At 42.6% G+C, this 12,231-nt stretch overlaps 1 protein-coding gene across 1 annotated transcript; it reads right to left on the reverse strand.

Moving 5' to 3' along the window:
- Positions 1 to 1,575: 1,575 nt before the first annotated feature.
- Positions 1,576 to 8,978, reverse strand: IL26 (interleukin 26). Its single transcript, XM_065628895.1, has 5 exons — positions 8,808 to 8,978; positions 8,362 to 8,418; positions 6,778 to 6,909; positions 1,748 to 1,813; positions 1,576 to 1,662 (listed from the first exon to the last, which is right to left on the reverse strand). The coding sequence occupies exons 1-5, from the start codon at positions 8,976 to 8,978 to the stop codon at positions 1,576 to 1,578; spliced, it is 513 nt and encodes a 170-aa protein (XP_065484967.1).
- Between the last annotated feature and the right edge of the window lie 3,253 nt (positions 8,979 to 12,231).

Genomic DNA, 12,231 nt, shown 5'->3' on the forward strand with positions numbered 1-12,231 from the left:
GTGACAACCAACAGTAAGACAAGGGGTAATGGGTTCAAGCTGGAACACAAGAGGTTCCATTTAAATTTGAGAAGAAACTTCTTCACAGTGAGGGTGACAGAACACTGGAACAGGCTGCCCAGGGGGGTTGTGGAGTCTCCTTCTCTGGAGACATTCAAACCCCACCTGGACGGGTTCCTGTGTAACCTCGTCTGGGTGTTGCTGCTCCGGCAGGGGGATTGGACTAGATGATCTTTTGAAGTCCCTTCCAATCCCTGACATTCTGTGATTCTCCTCAACCCTCACCAGCCACTTGCAACTCACCTAAATGAAGATCGACAGCCTGCTAGCAGCAGTGGTGGCCATTCCATGAGATCAGGAGCAGGGATAGCCAGGCTGCCTTCTACTGCTCTAGCTACCACCTGTGCTGGGATCCCAGAGAGTTTCTGAGTGGTCCCTGAAGGACTGAAAATGAAGGTGTTCTGACCATTGCTTGTCCAAAGAGGGCATGTATTTGGACCCTGAAATCAAAGGATCACTTGTCAGAGACCAACCACCACCCCTGGGTTGTAGAGGCCACAACACAGAGGAGGAACAGGCTCAGGTTCTTCAGTGTCATCGCGCCAATGTATTCAATGCCCCTGACATAGCAGAGCTATGGGATCAGAATTTTTGCGGAATCTCATCCCCATGGAAGTGCAAACATAAAGGTTGGGAATATTTTCATTACCTACAGAGTTTCTTCTGGTAATTTTTTAAAAAAGTGAGAAAGCTAGAACTTCATCTTCATTCTGTACTATGTGAAAGGTATCTTGGAAACCACTACCATCATTTGAGTAATAACTTCCCATAAATCTCTCTCAAATCATTCTGCGATCCTAGTCAAAGGCAATCCATTTATTGTATTTTCTGCATTGTGTGATCTCACGTTGAACATGTGACATGTGAAGGTCATGAATGAGTAACGGACCAAAGTTTTGACATTAATTGGAGTGTCTTTATTAGGTATCAATTATTACCTTAAATTAATAATAATAATAATAAGCAGTATACAATTGATTTTCTTGTTTATATGTAGAATGACTTGTGTATACTGTTGTACAGCTCTAACAAAACAAAATAAAACAACAAAAAAAAGAAGTGTAGCTTAGGAGAGGGATTTTCAAAAGTTGTCTTAATTGCTTTGATTTGTAATTGCACAGGATGGCACAAGGCTTGGCCAGATCATGCCCATGGCACATGGGACATTATGTCTGATCTGCACAATAGCAGATTTCAAGTTATGCTCCTGGATTGTGTCTGGAGGCTGCCTGTGAGGCAGCTGGCAGACAGGCAGGTCTAGAAGTACATCATCATGCTGTAACTGCTCCAGAAGCTGCTCTCGTACTGCAGGACAGGTGTAGCTGCTATGCCAGGCCAGCCGTGAAAGCTCTTGGAAATCCCTTTATGCCACTGTATTACAGCAGCTCTCCTTCAGTGGGACAGAGTTACTGCCAGGCCCCTCGTATGTCCAGCTCTTGGTTGATTTTCGGGCCGTTGGGGTAAGGATCTGTTCTTAGCACAGAAGCAGGGTGTTGTCTGTCGCTTCCTCATTCTTTATATGATGGTTTGTATGTAGGCTTGAATCCAGGGAAGGAGAATATCCAGCTCATGGATGGCCTTGTAGATTCCCTTCTCTCCAAGCTGTTGGGAAGATAAAGATGTTGGAAAAGAAACCACCCACAGTACTTGAACGGTGCAGCTGGGAACCAGCTCCTCCTGCTCTTACCTTAAGAAATGTTTTCTTTAACTTTTTGACAGCAGAAGTTAACCTTGTGGATGGTGCACATGGAAGCTAAAGGGATGAGAAGAAACCAGAAGAGCTTGTTGCAGCAAAAATGCTGATGTAAAAACATAGTGACAAGGAAGAGTCCAACCCACAGTGTGGCACCATAGGACTACTGGTAAAATGTGTGAACTCAGCATTGTTTCAGCATCTACTACAAATGTGTTATTTTACCTGTAGGCTTCACAGAAAGTTGAGTTCACAGCACAAAAAGTTGTAATATGAGTGCCACTATGTCTTCATAGTAAACACTGTCTATTTATCTTGGGTGTCTGTGCATCAGCTGCAGTTACAACTTTTGTACAGTGCAGCCTAGCTTTAAGAGCTAAGGCTCTTTAACTTTGAACTTCAGAGAAGGTGAGGCTAAGGGCCAAAGACCTTTGCAAAGCACAGAGGGCAATTTTTCATATTTCTGCAAACCCTCCAAGTGTGTTTATAAAGTCAAATTATACTTCCTCCAATTTTCCTGCCTATTCCTCCACTCTCTGGCTAATTACAGGCTCATCCTGCACCCTTTTTATCAAGCTAAATTTTCTATTAAGATCACTTGGAGTTGTGTCAGCAAGACTCTACCCAGCTTCCAGGCAACCCACCCAAATCAGTCAGCGATGTCTTACTTTCAAGTTCTGGTGTCCCTCTACCCTCCCCCCCGCCACCCCGCTCTGTGATATCAGAGATGCAGGATCCATTATCACTGCAAGATTTAAGTTGGAAGCTGGTTTTAGGAAGGGAAGAGCGGATCGGTGCTCTGTCCCTGGTGTCCACCAGCAGCGGAGAACCGGAGGAGACGCCGGCGAGTGGCGGCCGGGGCCGTGCCGAGTGCCGCCGGGGGCCGTGACGGGCTGGGTCCTGCCTGCACCCCCCGGCTGGCGGGGGACCAGGGCTGGCTGGCCAAAACTGCTCCGCTGGGTGTTGCGGAGCTGCCTGGCAAAACTTTCTGAGCAACACGGCTTGCTGACTCCCCAGCGCTCTGGGCCTTCCCAGGGGAAGAATCGTTCTTTCAGGGGAAAAAATGGAAAAATCTGATGTTTTCCAATCTACGAACAAGGACACAGAATCACAGAAGATTAGGGTTTGGAAGGGACCTCGAAAGATCATCCAGTCCAATCCCCCTGCCGGAGCAGGAACACCCAGATGAGGTTACACAAGAGGCGTCCAGGCGGGTTTTGAATGTCCCCAGAGAAGGAGACTCCACAACCTCCCTGGGCAGCCTGTTCCAGGCTCTGTCACCCTCACCATGAAGAAGTTTCTTCTCAAATTTAAATGGAACCTCCTGTGTTCCAGTTTATACCCATTACCCCTTGTCTTATTATTGGTTGTCACCGAGAAGGGCCTGGCTCCATCCTCGTGACACCCACCTTTTAAACAACATGTTTGAAAAGGAAAAAGGCAGAGGTTCTCAACTCTCTTGAAAAGAGGTGACTCTCTTGAAATGGATGGTTATCCCTTCTTTCTACCGCACGTAGGGGTTTTAAAAATGAGCAGTAACATTTTTAAGTTAACCTTCTGTGCTTCTTGAAGTCATCTTGTGGGATGAGAGTGTCAATAAAAGCAACTCTAATTTGTTAACCTTTTAAAATCTTCTAAATAGGGCAGTTTGTTCTGACTTGGGGCTTTTTTTTTTTTAAGGTCAGTTTGTATGATGCAGATTTCTGCATAAATCATTCAGTAGCAGAACTGACCTTAAATGACTGTGCCAACTGGAGTGGTAATACACATTATAAACTCTGTTCTTCCCGCATAAAGAGCAAGTAAACAAATGAGCAAGCAGGTAAGCTTGCTCAGTGCAAGCAGCGCTACAACCTCTGCTGGAGGTCTACAAGCTCTGCCAATGATGACAGAACAACGATTAAAAATCCTGCACTGAATATATTGTCTTTCCATGCTCTCCTCAAATCTGAAAACTTCCATAACCTGCTACTGATGTAGGAATATAAGTCCATCCTCAGAAGCAACTTTATACTGTTCTCAGCAATGTTGCTGGCTCAATAGAACACACGAGCAATCAGACAGGCTTTTGCTGAGGCCAGTGGTGCTGCAGGGGAGTGCTCCCAGTAACCAAGGGAAGTATCTGTTCTGTTTACTCTGCAGTCATACGCTAAATGAAAGAGACCAATTTCTCTGCAGAAGAGGGGCTCAGAGATTTTAGTACCTGTTTTTGAAAAACGGGACTCGGGCTCCTAAGTTATTGGGAAATATTAATGTTTCTTTGTCTGGACAAAATCAAGAACTAGCAGGGTAAGAAACATAATAATATAGCACAAAGTATTTGGAAATGGTTTGGAAACAAATATTGTTAGTATTTTTAAATAGCATGCATGCCTCTAGCTGGCTGAATTAGAGCCTGAGTTGATGAAAGAATATAGGGTGGGTATGTATATAAAAGTATCACTGTTTCCCTCAGTTGTACAAAGAACTTTGTGCTTGAAAGGTAACAAATTCATCACATCAGTATATTGCTATTGTGGAAATCCCTTCTGATAAACATCTTATAACTCAACAAGATAATAAAAATGAAAAATAAAAATGAAAGAGATTATGTAGATGAATGAATTAGTTTGCTAATTTATTGAGGAATAATATGATAGACAGATCCCAAACTTGATACTAGCAGAGGATCCATTACTTCTATTCTGTTCACAGGTTTTGTTATTCCTTCACATGGTTTTGTATTGTTGGTTTTGAATTAATACAAATACTTTAAAAAATGTTAGCTTCCAGAAGTGAGATGTCTGCTAGTAAATCATTTCTCAAAGAGCTATTTTTTTTTCTACTACCAGAGGAAGTCTTTTCTCTCCTACTAGTATTTTTTAAGATCCAGAAATGTAAATTGTTATGTTTAGACTTGGGTACAACACTGGCATTAATTATGAAAAAGAGAGGAGAAGCTTTGAGAAATGAACAGCATTTTGTCTCCATACAGCACAGAAACAAATGTATTATTAAGTTACATAGCAAGCTCCAGTCATTGATGGTATTTCAGAATAATTGATATCCTGAATTCAGTCACAGTTGACAGTCTGAACTTCCCAGTGTGTACTGGCACTTCTATGCCCAAAGGCCAACTGCAAAACACCAGAACGACAGAAGGCTGAACTAACACTGTAGTGCTAATGGAACAGAACTCCTGAATGGAACTAACTGAACTAAGGACCAGGAAAACCCAAACAGAACTAAATAAACTAGCTGGCCAGAAAAAAAACAAAAACAAAACCAAAAAAACCAACCAACCAAACACTCCCCTTCCCCCCCCTAATTATATGGCAAGAATGACACTAATGCTAGGGAATATTCTATTGGTCAATCTGGATGTCACAGCATCACAGCATCACAGAATGTAAGTGCTGTCCTGTCTGTGCTCCCCTCTTACTGATTTGCACCTGTAGCTGGACAACTGAAAAAGTCCTTGGTTTCCTTGACAACTGCCAAGATATTAGTGAGTTCTTACATTCCTTTCATAGAAAATCCCAAACACTAGAAAGCTACTGGAAGAAAATATTAACTCTTTCTCAGGGAGGAAGCAGTATTATCTCATTCAAAACAAAAGACCATCCTAGCTGCGAAGGAGGAAAGATTTTAAGTACATGGAAAATTAACTCAATTTCAGTCGAACCAGCACAGGTCTAATTGCTTTTCTAGACAAGAATGAAATCTCTGTAAAGTATATAATAGCATACAATATTTGGAATTTTGACAGACACGGATAACCACAGCAGTGTCTTGAATGCTGTGAATAAAGACTGTAAATTGCAACTGCTTAACACGGTTTTAAATGCAGAACCCTGAAAGCTGGTGGAGCTTTCTCCCACTGAGATTTGAATCTTGTTACATTATACAAATATTCCATATGTTATACAAATATTCTAGCTATGTTCTGAGCTATAGCACTGCAAAGAGTTCTCTGAGGCTGCTTGTTTTTGCATTGCAAATATTTGTGTGCATGTAGAACTAATGTACTTTTCTTTCACGCTACCATACAATTCAGATTAGACAAAGTTTTAATTCATTAACATTTCATTGACTACTCATACAGCCCTCACTTTCCAAAATTACTATAGACATTCACCTGGATATCCAGGGCTATATTTCACCCTAAGCCATGCTTCACTTTTTGGGTCATTGTGACTTGTGAGGGCTGCAGATTTAGGGCAGAAAAAAACCAGCCATAGAACGTAAAGTTTTAAGGCACACCCTGTTGTTATTCATCTGTCCTTAAAACTAAGAGGAGAAATCACCCACAAGGGACAGTGTTGCTTTAGCACCGTAATATGTTAGTATGCATATTTGGACGGGTAAAAGTATGCTTTAACTGCTGTTCTGTTGTTATTTACAGGGTGGGATGATGACATGGTGTTGGTAAAAGTGACTCTTCCCTGGGACACCTGGATGCCCTCTAGGGACATTTTGCCAGTGGGCAGCATCACTCCCTGACAACTTGCTCCGACTGTGGGCATAGCCAGCACGTGGAAACTGCTCCAATGTGTTTCGTAATTGCAGTTCCTGATTACTGATGAGGCACCACCAGCTCTTTCAAAATTTGTTATGGAGGAGCAGAGGTGACATGTGAGTAAAGATTACACACGTCCAGTGGTTGCGCTGTTGAAGAAGGAAAGTGTAACCAGTGTTACACTGCTGAAACTTGAGGAGCCACATTTCTCCCTGTGATTACCCTGTCTCTTTGCAGCTTTGGTGCTGAAAGAGCAGCACAAGGTGACATCATCAGCAGGGAAGTGGCTTGTCTCCATGGTATCTCCAGCACCTTGCCCACTACCCACAAGCTCATTCTGGAAGGAAATGAGTGGTATTAAACTTCCCCATCCCCAGAGGGGAAGCCTTTGGGAAATTGGGTCCTTTGTAATGTGGCACACACCACAAGTCAGAATACCCTCTCTGTATGCAGAAAAACTGTGAAGGAGACCTTCCCTAACATCTCAGCTGGAAAAAGTTAGTTTGGCTCTCATGAATGTACTTACACAGGCATTCATGTTTGCTTGCAGGACCTGGAAGGCAGTAGTAATGTACAACTTGTCACTTCCTGCTCCAAGATGACTGAAAACATTTTTCACATAGAAGGAGAGGAGCTGATGTCGAACGCTGCAGTTCGTCTGAAAACAAACCAGGTAAAGAATTTCCAAATGAAAGCCTTGCAAATCCTCTTCGGCCAAAATCTTCAGCCTCACAAAAATATGTGTGTTTAGAAAGCGTACAATCAATAAAAACATTTTTGTGAATTTTATTATCCCATTGGATTGCTTCCTTTCTTTAAAACAGCTCAAGGTACCCCTGTGGTTTCTGAAGGAAAGCAGGAGGATGCTGTGCTGGCAGCCAAATGAATATTGGTAAGATAAGTCATAGACAGAACTGACAGCAACAAATCCATTTAACACACAAAGAATAAATTGAAGATAAATTGGGGGGTTGTCAGTCCATCTTGGCCAAGTTTTAGGAGTCATTATGGTTGTCATCGTCCCATTCCTCCACATCAGTGTCCCATACCTTTTGAGATGCTGTAGGGTATCCCACCCACCCCCAACTGCTGCTCCAGAAGTGCCCAGTCATCCTATAGTCTCTGTGTCATATCTACTTGTCCTGTGGGATCTCTTGGATACCCAAAGGCATTTCAAATGGCTATATGCCTGTTTTTAGGCAATGGAACCAAGTATCAGGTGTGAAATTCTCACCAGGAGGGTAATGCAGCTACAGATTAAGCCACCCAAATGCGGGTTTCCATTTGTAGGTCCCACAGACAAACAAGGAACCTTCACTCCCAAGGTAATCAATGAGATCCAGGGGAGTTCAAAGGCCAGTAGATCTCTACTTAAGGATAAACTGACTCAGCTAGCCCTGCTGAAGAGATTGTTACATTAGGAAAGCTAAAATATCTCACACACTTAGTAGTCACAAACAGGCACCCCTAGTTTAGTGTCTCATTCCCGTGCTGAATCGCACTGTAGAACTCTCATCTCCCTCTTCCAGTGCACCTGCAGAGGTCAAAGCCCCAAACAGGTCCTTGGGTGTCCTGGCTGCTCTGCAGCACCCCTGTACTATCTGTGGTGACACACACCCTCAGCAGAAAGTGTCTCAGCTGCTGGGACAGCAGTGGCCCTGGCACTCGTGAATGGGCTGGTGCCTGGAGAGCACTGCTGGGGAGAGTGACACGCAGCCAAGCGCTAACAGGAGGAGCAAGTGCTACCATGAGCACACTCCTCCCTGACATGGCAAACACCCTTAACCCAAATCTCCTGGCAGAACACCACTGCAACCACCTAGAGAGAAGTGCCTCCAGACAGGCTTCACAAATCCACTTCTTTCTCCCCATACCGTGCTCAAATCTCCCCTCATGTCTCAGAGGAAAATCCCTTTCTATGGGGCAGAGATAACACTCTTCCTCTAAGCGAAAGACTTCATTAAAAGCATGGGTCTCATAAATATAATGTCCTTCCCAATTAAATACAAGTGATTTTTGTGTCGGCTGTCATTCTTTTGATCATGCATTCCTATCTCTGCTAACCAAAGGGAAATCAAAGAAAACGGAAAACCAATAGTATAAATCTTACCATGAACAGCATTTTTGTTGTCTTTTTAAGCAATCTTGTGTTCTTGATGAGATCCTTCTGTAAAATATAATGTGCTAGTATTAATTAACCTAAGCAGAAGAAGGAAAACAGAGTTTTAAGTCTGCTTTGTACAAAACTTAGTAGTAATAATAATAATCATCATCACCATCATCATCTTATTCAGATGTAGGATGAGGACTTATCAAATCTGTGTTCCAATCCAAGTCTAGTTACGAACTCCTTCCATGGCAAACTCCTTGGCAAACTCATCCCACCTCTCCGTGCATCTTCTTTATTCCCATCTTTACAGAAGGAGTAGCAGCATTACCCTAGTACTCTCAGGACTGTAGAGATCATTCGTCTTACTGACGTTTCCAGATGCTCAGTAATGAAGCTGGTAAAGAAGCATCTATAAATAAACTTTTCAACTAGTGGGATGGACTTACAGGAACAGATGATTTTAAACTAGTTGCCTTGATATACAGGTTCTCTGTCACTTGGGAGAGGAGTCCTTTTCGGCAAGTGTGCTTTCCCGTAGGTGACTTTTTGCCTTCCGTAGTGAAAAGACAAAGCAGAACTAAAAAACGCCCAGAGCTGAAAATAGAATATACTTTCATCTTCGCTCCCAAATCTTCGTGCCTTTATAGTCACGGCAGCATATGTGATACAGCAAGACTGGTTAGATGACAGAGGTTAACCTAATTTTGTTAACCCTCAAAGCAGCTTCTGCGCTGAGATGCTCACGTAGATAACCTATTGCTTGTGTGCTGGCTGATCAGTATTGTTGCTGTGCTTTTTTATACATCTTGCTCCACTTTCAACAAATTTGACCACAATCATCTGTGACGTTTTTCTACATGATATCTCCATATTTACTGGCAACAGGGTCAAGGTTTCCAAGAAAGAAGAACTTCCCTCTCATGTGAGAAGTCTTCTTTCATCAAAGCGGTGGTCAAGTAAGGAAAAAGTAATTGAGTTGGTTAATTTGGTTTCATAACAAAGTATGCCAAATGTGTGAATTTTTTTTTTTTAATTTTTCCACAAAACCTTATGGCAGCACTTTTCTGAAAGGTAATGGCCCGGAGAGAAAAAAATCTTTGCTAATTTACTCTAAGCAGCATAGTTATCTATAAGGAAGTTGGACTGTACTGCCTTTAAAACTTCACTGTCCGCTCTTTGAGAAGTGTTTTGTTTCAGGGGAACAGCAGGTAGTAACAAAGGAGATTGCTGTCTACTTTGATTTCTGTAATCAGTCTTTTGCCAGGGAAGGATTTGCCCCTGTAGAAGCAGCAGGCTGTTTAGAGGGCTCCAGGGAGGGCTCTGCTCAAGGACTGGGATGTGCCTTGGCTGACAAGTTTCCTCATGAGCCCGCTAAGAGCCACAGGCACTGGGCAATAATGTTCAAGGTCCCAGCATACCTTCCATGGATGTACTAAGGGTAAAACCGTGCAGTCAGATGGTCACTCTTCTACAGAGTTGCTCAAACAGACATTGGGCAGTCTACATCTCTGAGCTGTTTCTGAGACATTCAAATGCTGAGGGTTTCTCAGGTACTACTCCAGACATGCAAGGGACATCACACCAAGGATAGCCTTGGAAATGCTGAAGTGACACCAGCAATGTGAGGCTGTCAAACCAAGGATAGATGTAAGTCAAATGTCAAGACCCTTGGGACTGGCTGAGGTGTGTGCAAGAAGAGGGCAAAAGCAGTTTTTGCCCTAGCATAGCAATACTTCAGCCTACAGTGATACTGTTTTTGTTGAAAGTAAAAGCAAGCTCTTGAAATGTTAACCCAGGACAGAGATTTTTACTCTTTTAATGTTTCAAGAGCAAAACAGAAACGCTTAAACAGATCAGAGAAAATTATTTAAATGACAACTGATACCAGTCAAGGGGACTTTGAGGTGCTAGAGCCAGTGGCAGAGCTGCATGCCCCTCTATGGCACCAGCAGCGCACCCGTGCCAGGGACATGAGCTGGCTTTGGGAGGAAGAATGGTGAGATGAGGTGGTTAACAAACTCGCTCAGCCTTGATCCCCCTGGCCATTTACACAAACACACATGCATCCTCCGGGCCAAACTGGGTTGGATCCACCTTCAAGGATCCCACCTGTAACAGCTCTGGGAAATGCATTTTCCCACAGGACCATCCACACATCCCAGTAGCTTCTCCAGCAGTGGAGCACTGATGGGGTCCAAGGACAAAGAGAACCAACGAGGGAAGGAGAGCTTAGACTTTTGGAAAGTAGAGATGATGGAGACCTGGGGCCCTATGTGCATTTTAGTGCTCATTAGAACTGTGATCTGTCCTTAAACTCTCTAAATGCTGCCAGGCTTGCCAGATGAGGTGAACCAAACCTCAGCATACAAGGTATGTAGACAGCAGATTACCTACTTACTCCTAGTTTGTTCTTAGAAGGGGATCTCAGGCGATAGCAAGAGTAGAGTCAGAATGCAAAACTGCCTTGGGTTCCTCAAGGCGTGATACTCCCTGGTCAACAGTTTTCCTCTGAATGAAATAAATGGGTCATGTAGCCAGTCTGTAATGGCTTTTCACAAGAAAATCAATAATTTTAAACATCTCTGAAACTTCTGATGTTGCTGGAAAGCTCTTGAGCCCACAGGTTTCGTTTTGTCTGTTCTGTGAGCTCGTATCACCGTGCTTTGAGGGTTGTAGCAGTGACACTATTGCGTTGGACTCTAGAGATATCTACACATGGAGCAGCAAACGTCTTACTGAATTGGCTAACTGCTTAACTAAATGGTGTAAAAGGATGAAGATGGTTGCAGACGCATGGTGACCATATTAAAATAAATAAATAAATAGATAGGTAATGGAAATAGGGCTTGCCTATTCTTCCTGGCATAAAAGGTTGGTGGGTACCATTTAATATCCGATCCTGTAAAATCAGTTACACTTCCGCTTTGTTGATATGCTGACTTAATTACTACTTAGACAACAGCCAATATTCTTTAAGTTTCTTATCTGCTACTTGTTCAGAACAAAAATGGTCTTTTCTTTTGGGGTCTCATGTAGTGCTTTGTACACTGGATTTTAGTGCCACTTTGATACTCAGACATAATTATGGTATAAATAATACAAAATACCAAAGAACTGGTATTATTAAGTATTTTAAAGTTACACGAAGCAGAGGAAGAAATGAATTCATGGGTTCCAGGTCTTTCAGCAATTAAGACAGAAAAGGTCTGCAAAGCTCTGTATGGCCAGTGGAATTCATATATCCAGAGCCAGTCTGAGGACAACAACAAAATACACCATCAAGCATGTTGACTTCCAGAGCTAGGCTGGGAACCATGGGAGTTCAAGGAGCCTGCCCCAAAGGAAATGGGCTCTCTCCATACAGAAAACTTCAGACGTACAGTGTCGATGAATACTTAAGGAGCAATACAATACTGATAATACATGTGAAGTTCATGTGTTCCATTAATACAAAATGTATAAAGTTTGTGATCATGACAATGAAAGAGAAAGAAAATAACTAAGAAAAAAGAATAAGAAAAACTAACAGAGTAGCCAACTTAGAGAAGAAAATCTTGCCTGATTTTTCCTGGCTAGGGACTAAGTTTCAAAGAAGGCTGTGTGTGCACATGAGTGCATGAGACCACCAGTCTGAAGAAGATAGTTTCTTCTCGTGAACCCTGAAATTGTCTTGATCTATATGAGTTCAATATATATTATTAATAATAGATTCTTGATCTATGTAGCATGAACAGATACATCTACCACTGCTGCAAAGTTCCGTTAGTCTATTTAAGGAAATAATCACATCTACTGGTTGTTTTGCAGCTTAATTGACTTTCTGATCTCCATCCATAAAAAGCTTTCTCTAGTTTCTGACTTCTGAATCTT

The sequence above is a fragment of the Caloenas nicobarica genome, chromosome 1, assembly GCF_036013445.1.
Source record: "Caloenas nicobarica isolate bCalNic1 chromosome 1, bCalNic1.hap1, whole genome shotgun sequence".
NCBI lineage: Eukaryota > Metazoa > Chordata > Aves > Columbiformes > Columbidae > Caloenas > Caloenas nicobarica.

Bases quoted from the DNA above. Each gene is read 5' to 3' on its own strand.
- IL26 (XM_065628895.1), bottom strand. From the start codon at position 8,978: ATGAAAGTATATTCTATTTTCAGCTCTGGGCGTTTTTTAGTTCTGCTT. The intron at 1,814-6,777 runs GTAAGTACATTC...TCATCCCTTTAG, and splicing joins AAGCAAACATGAATGCCTGT to CTTCCATGTGCACCATCCAC. The intron at 1,663-1,747 runs GTAAGAGCAGGA...TCTTCCCAACAG, and splicing joins TAAAGAAAACATTTCTTAAG to CTTGGAGAGAAGGGAATCTA.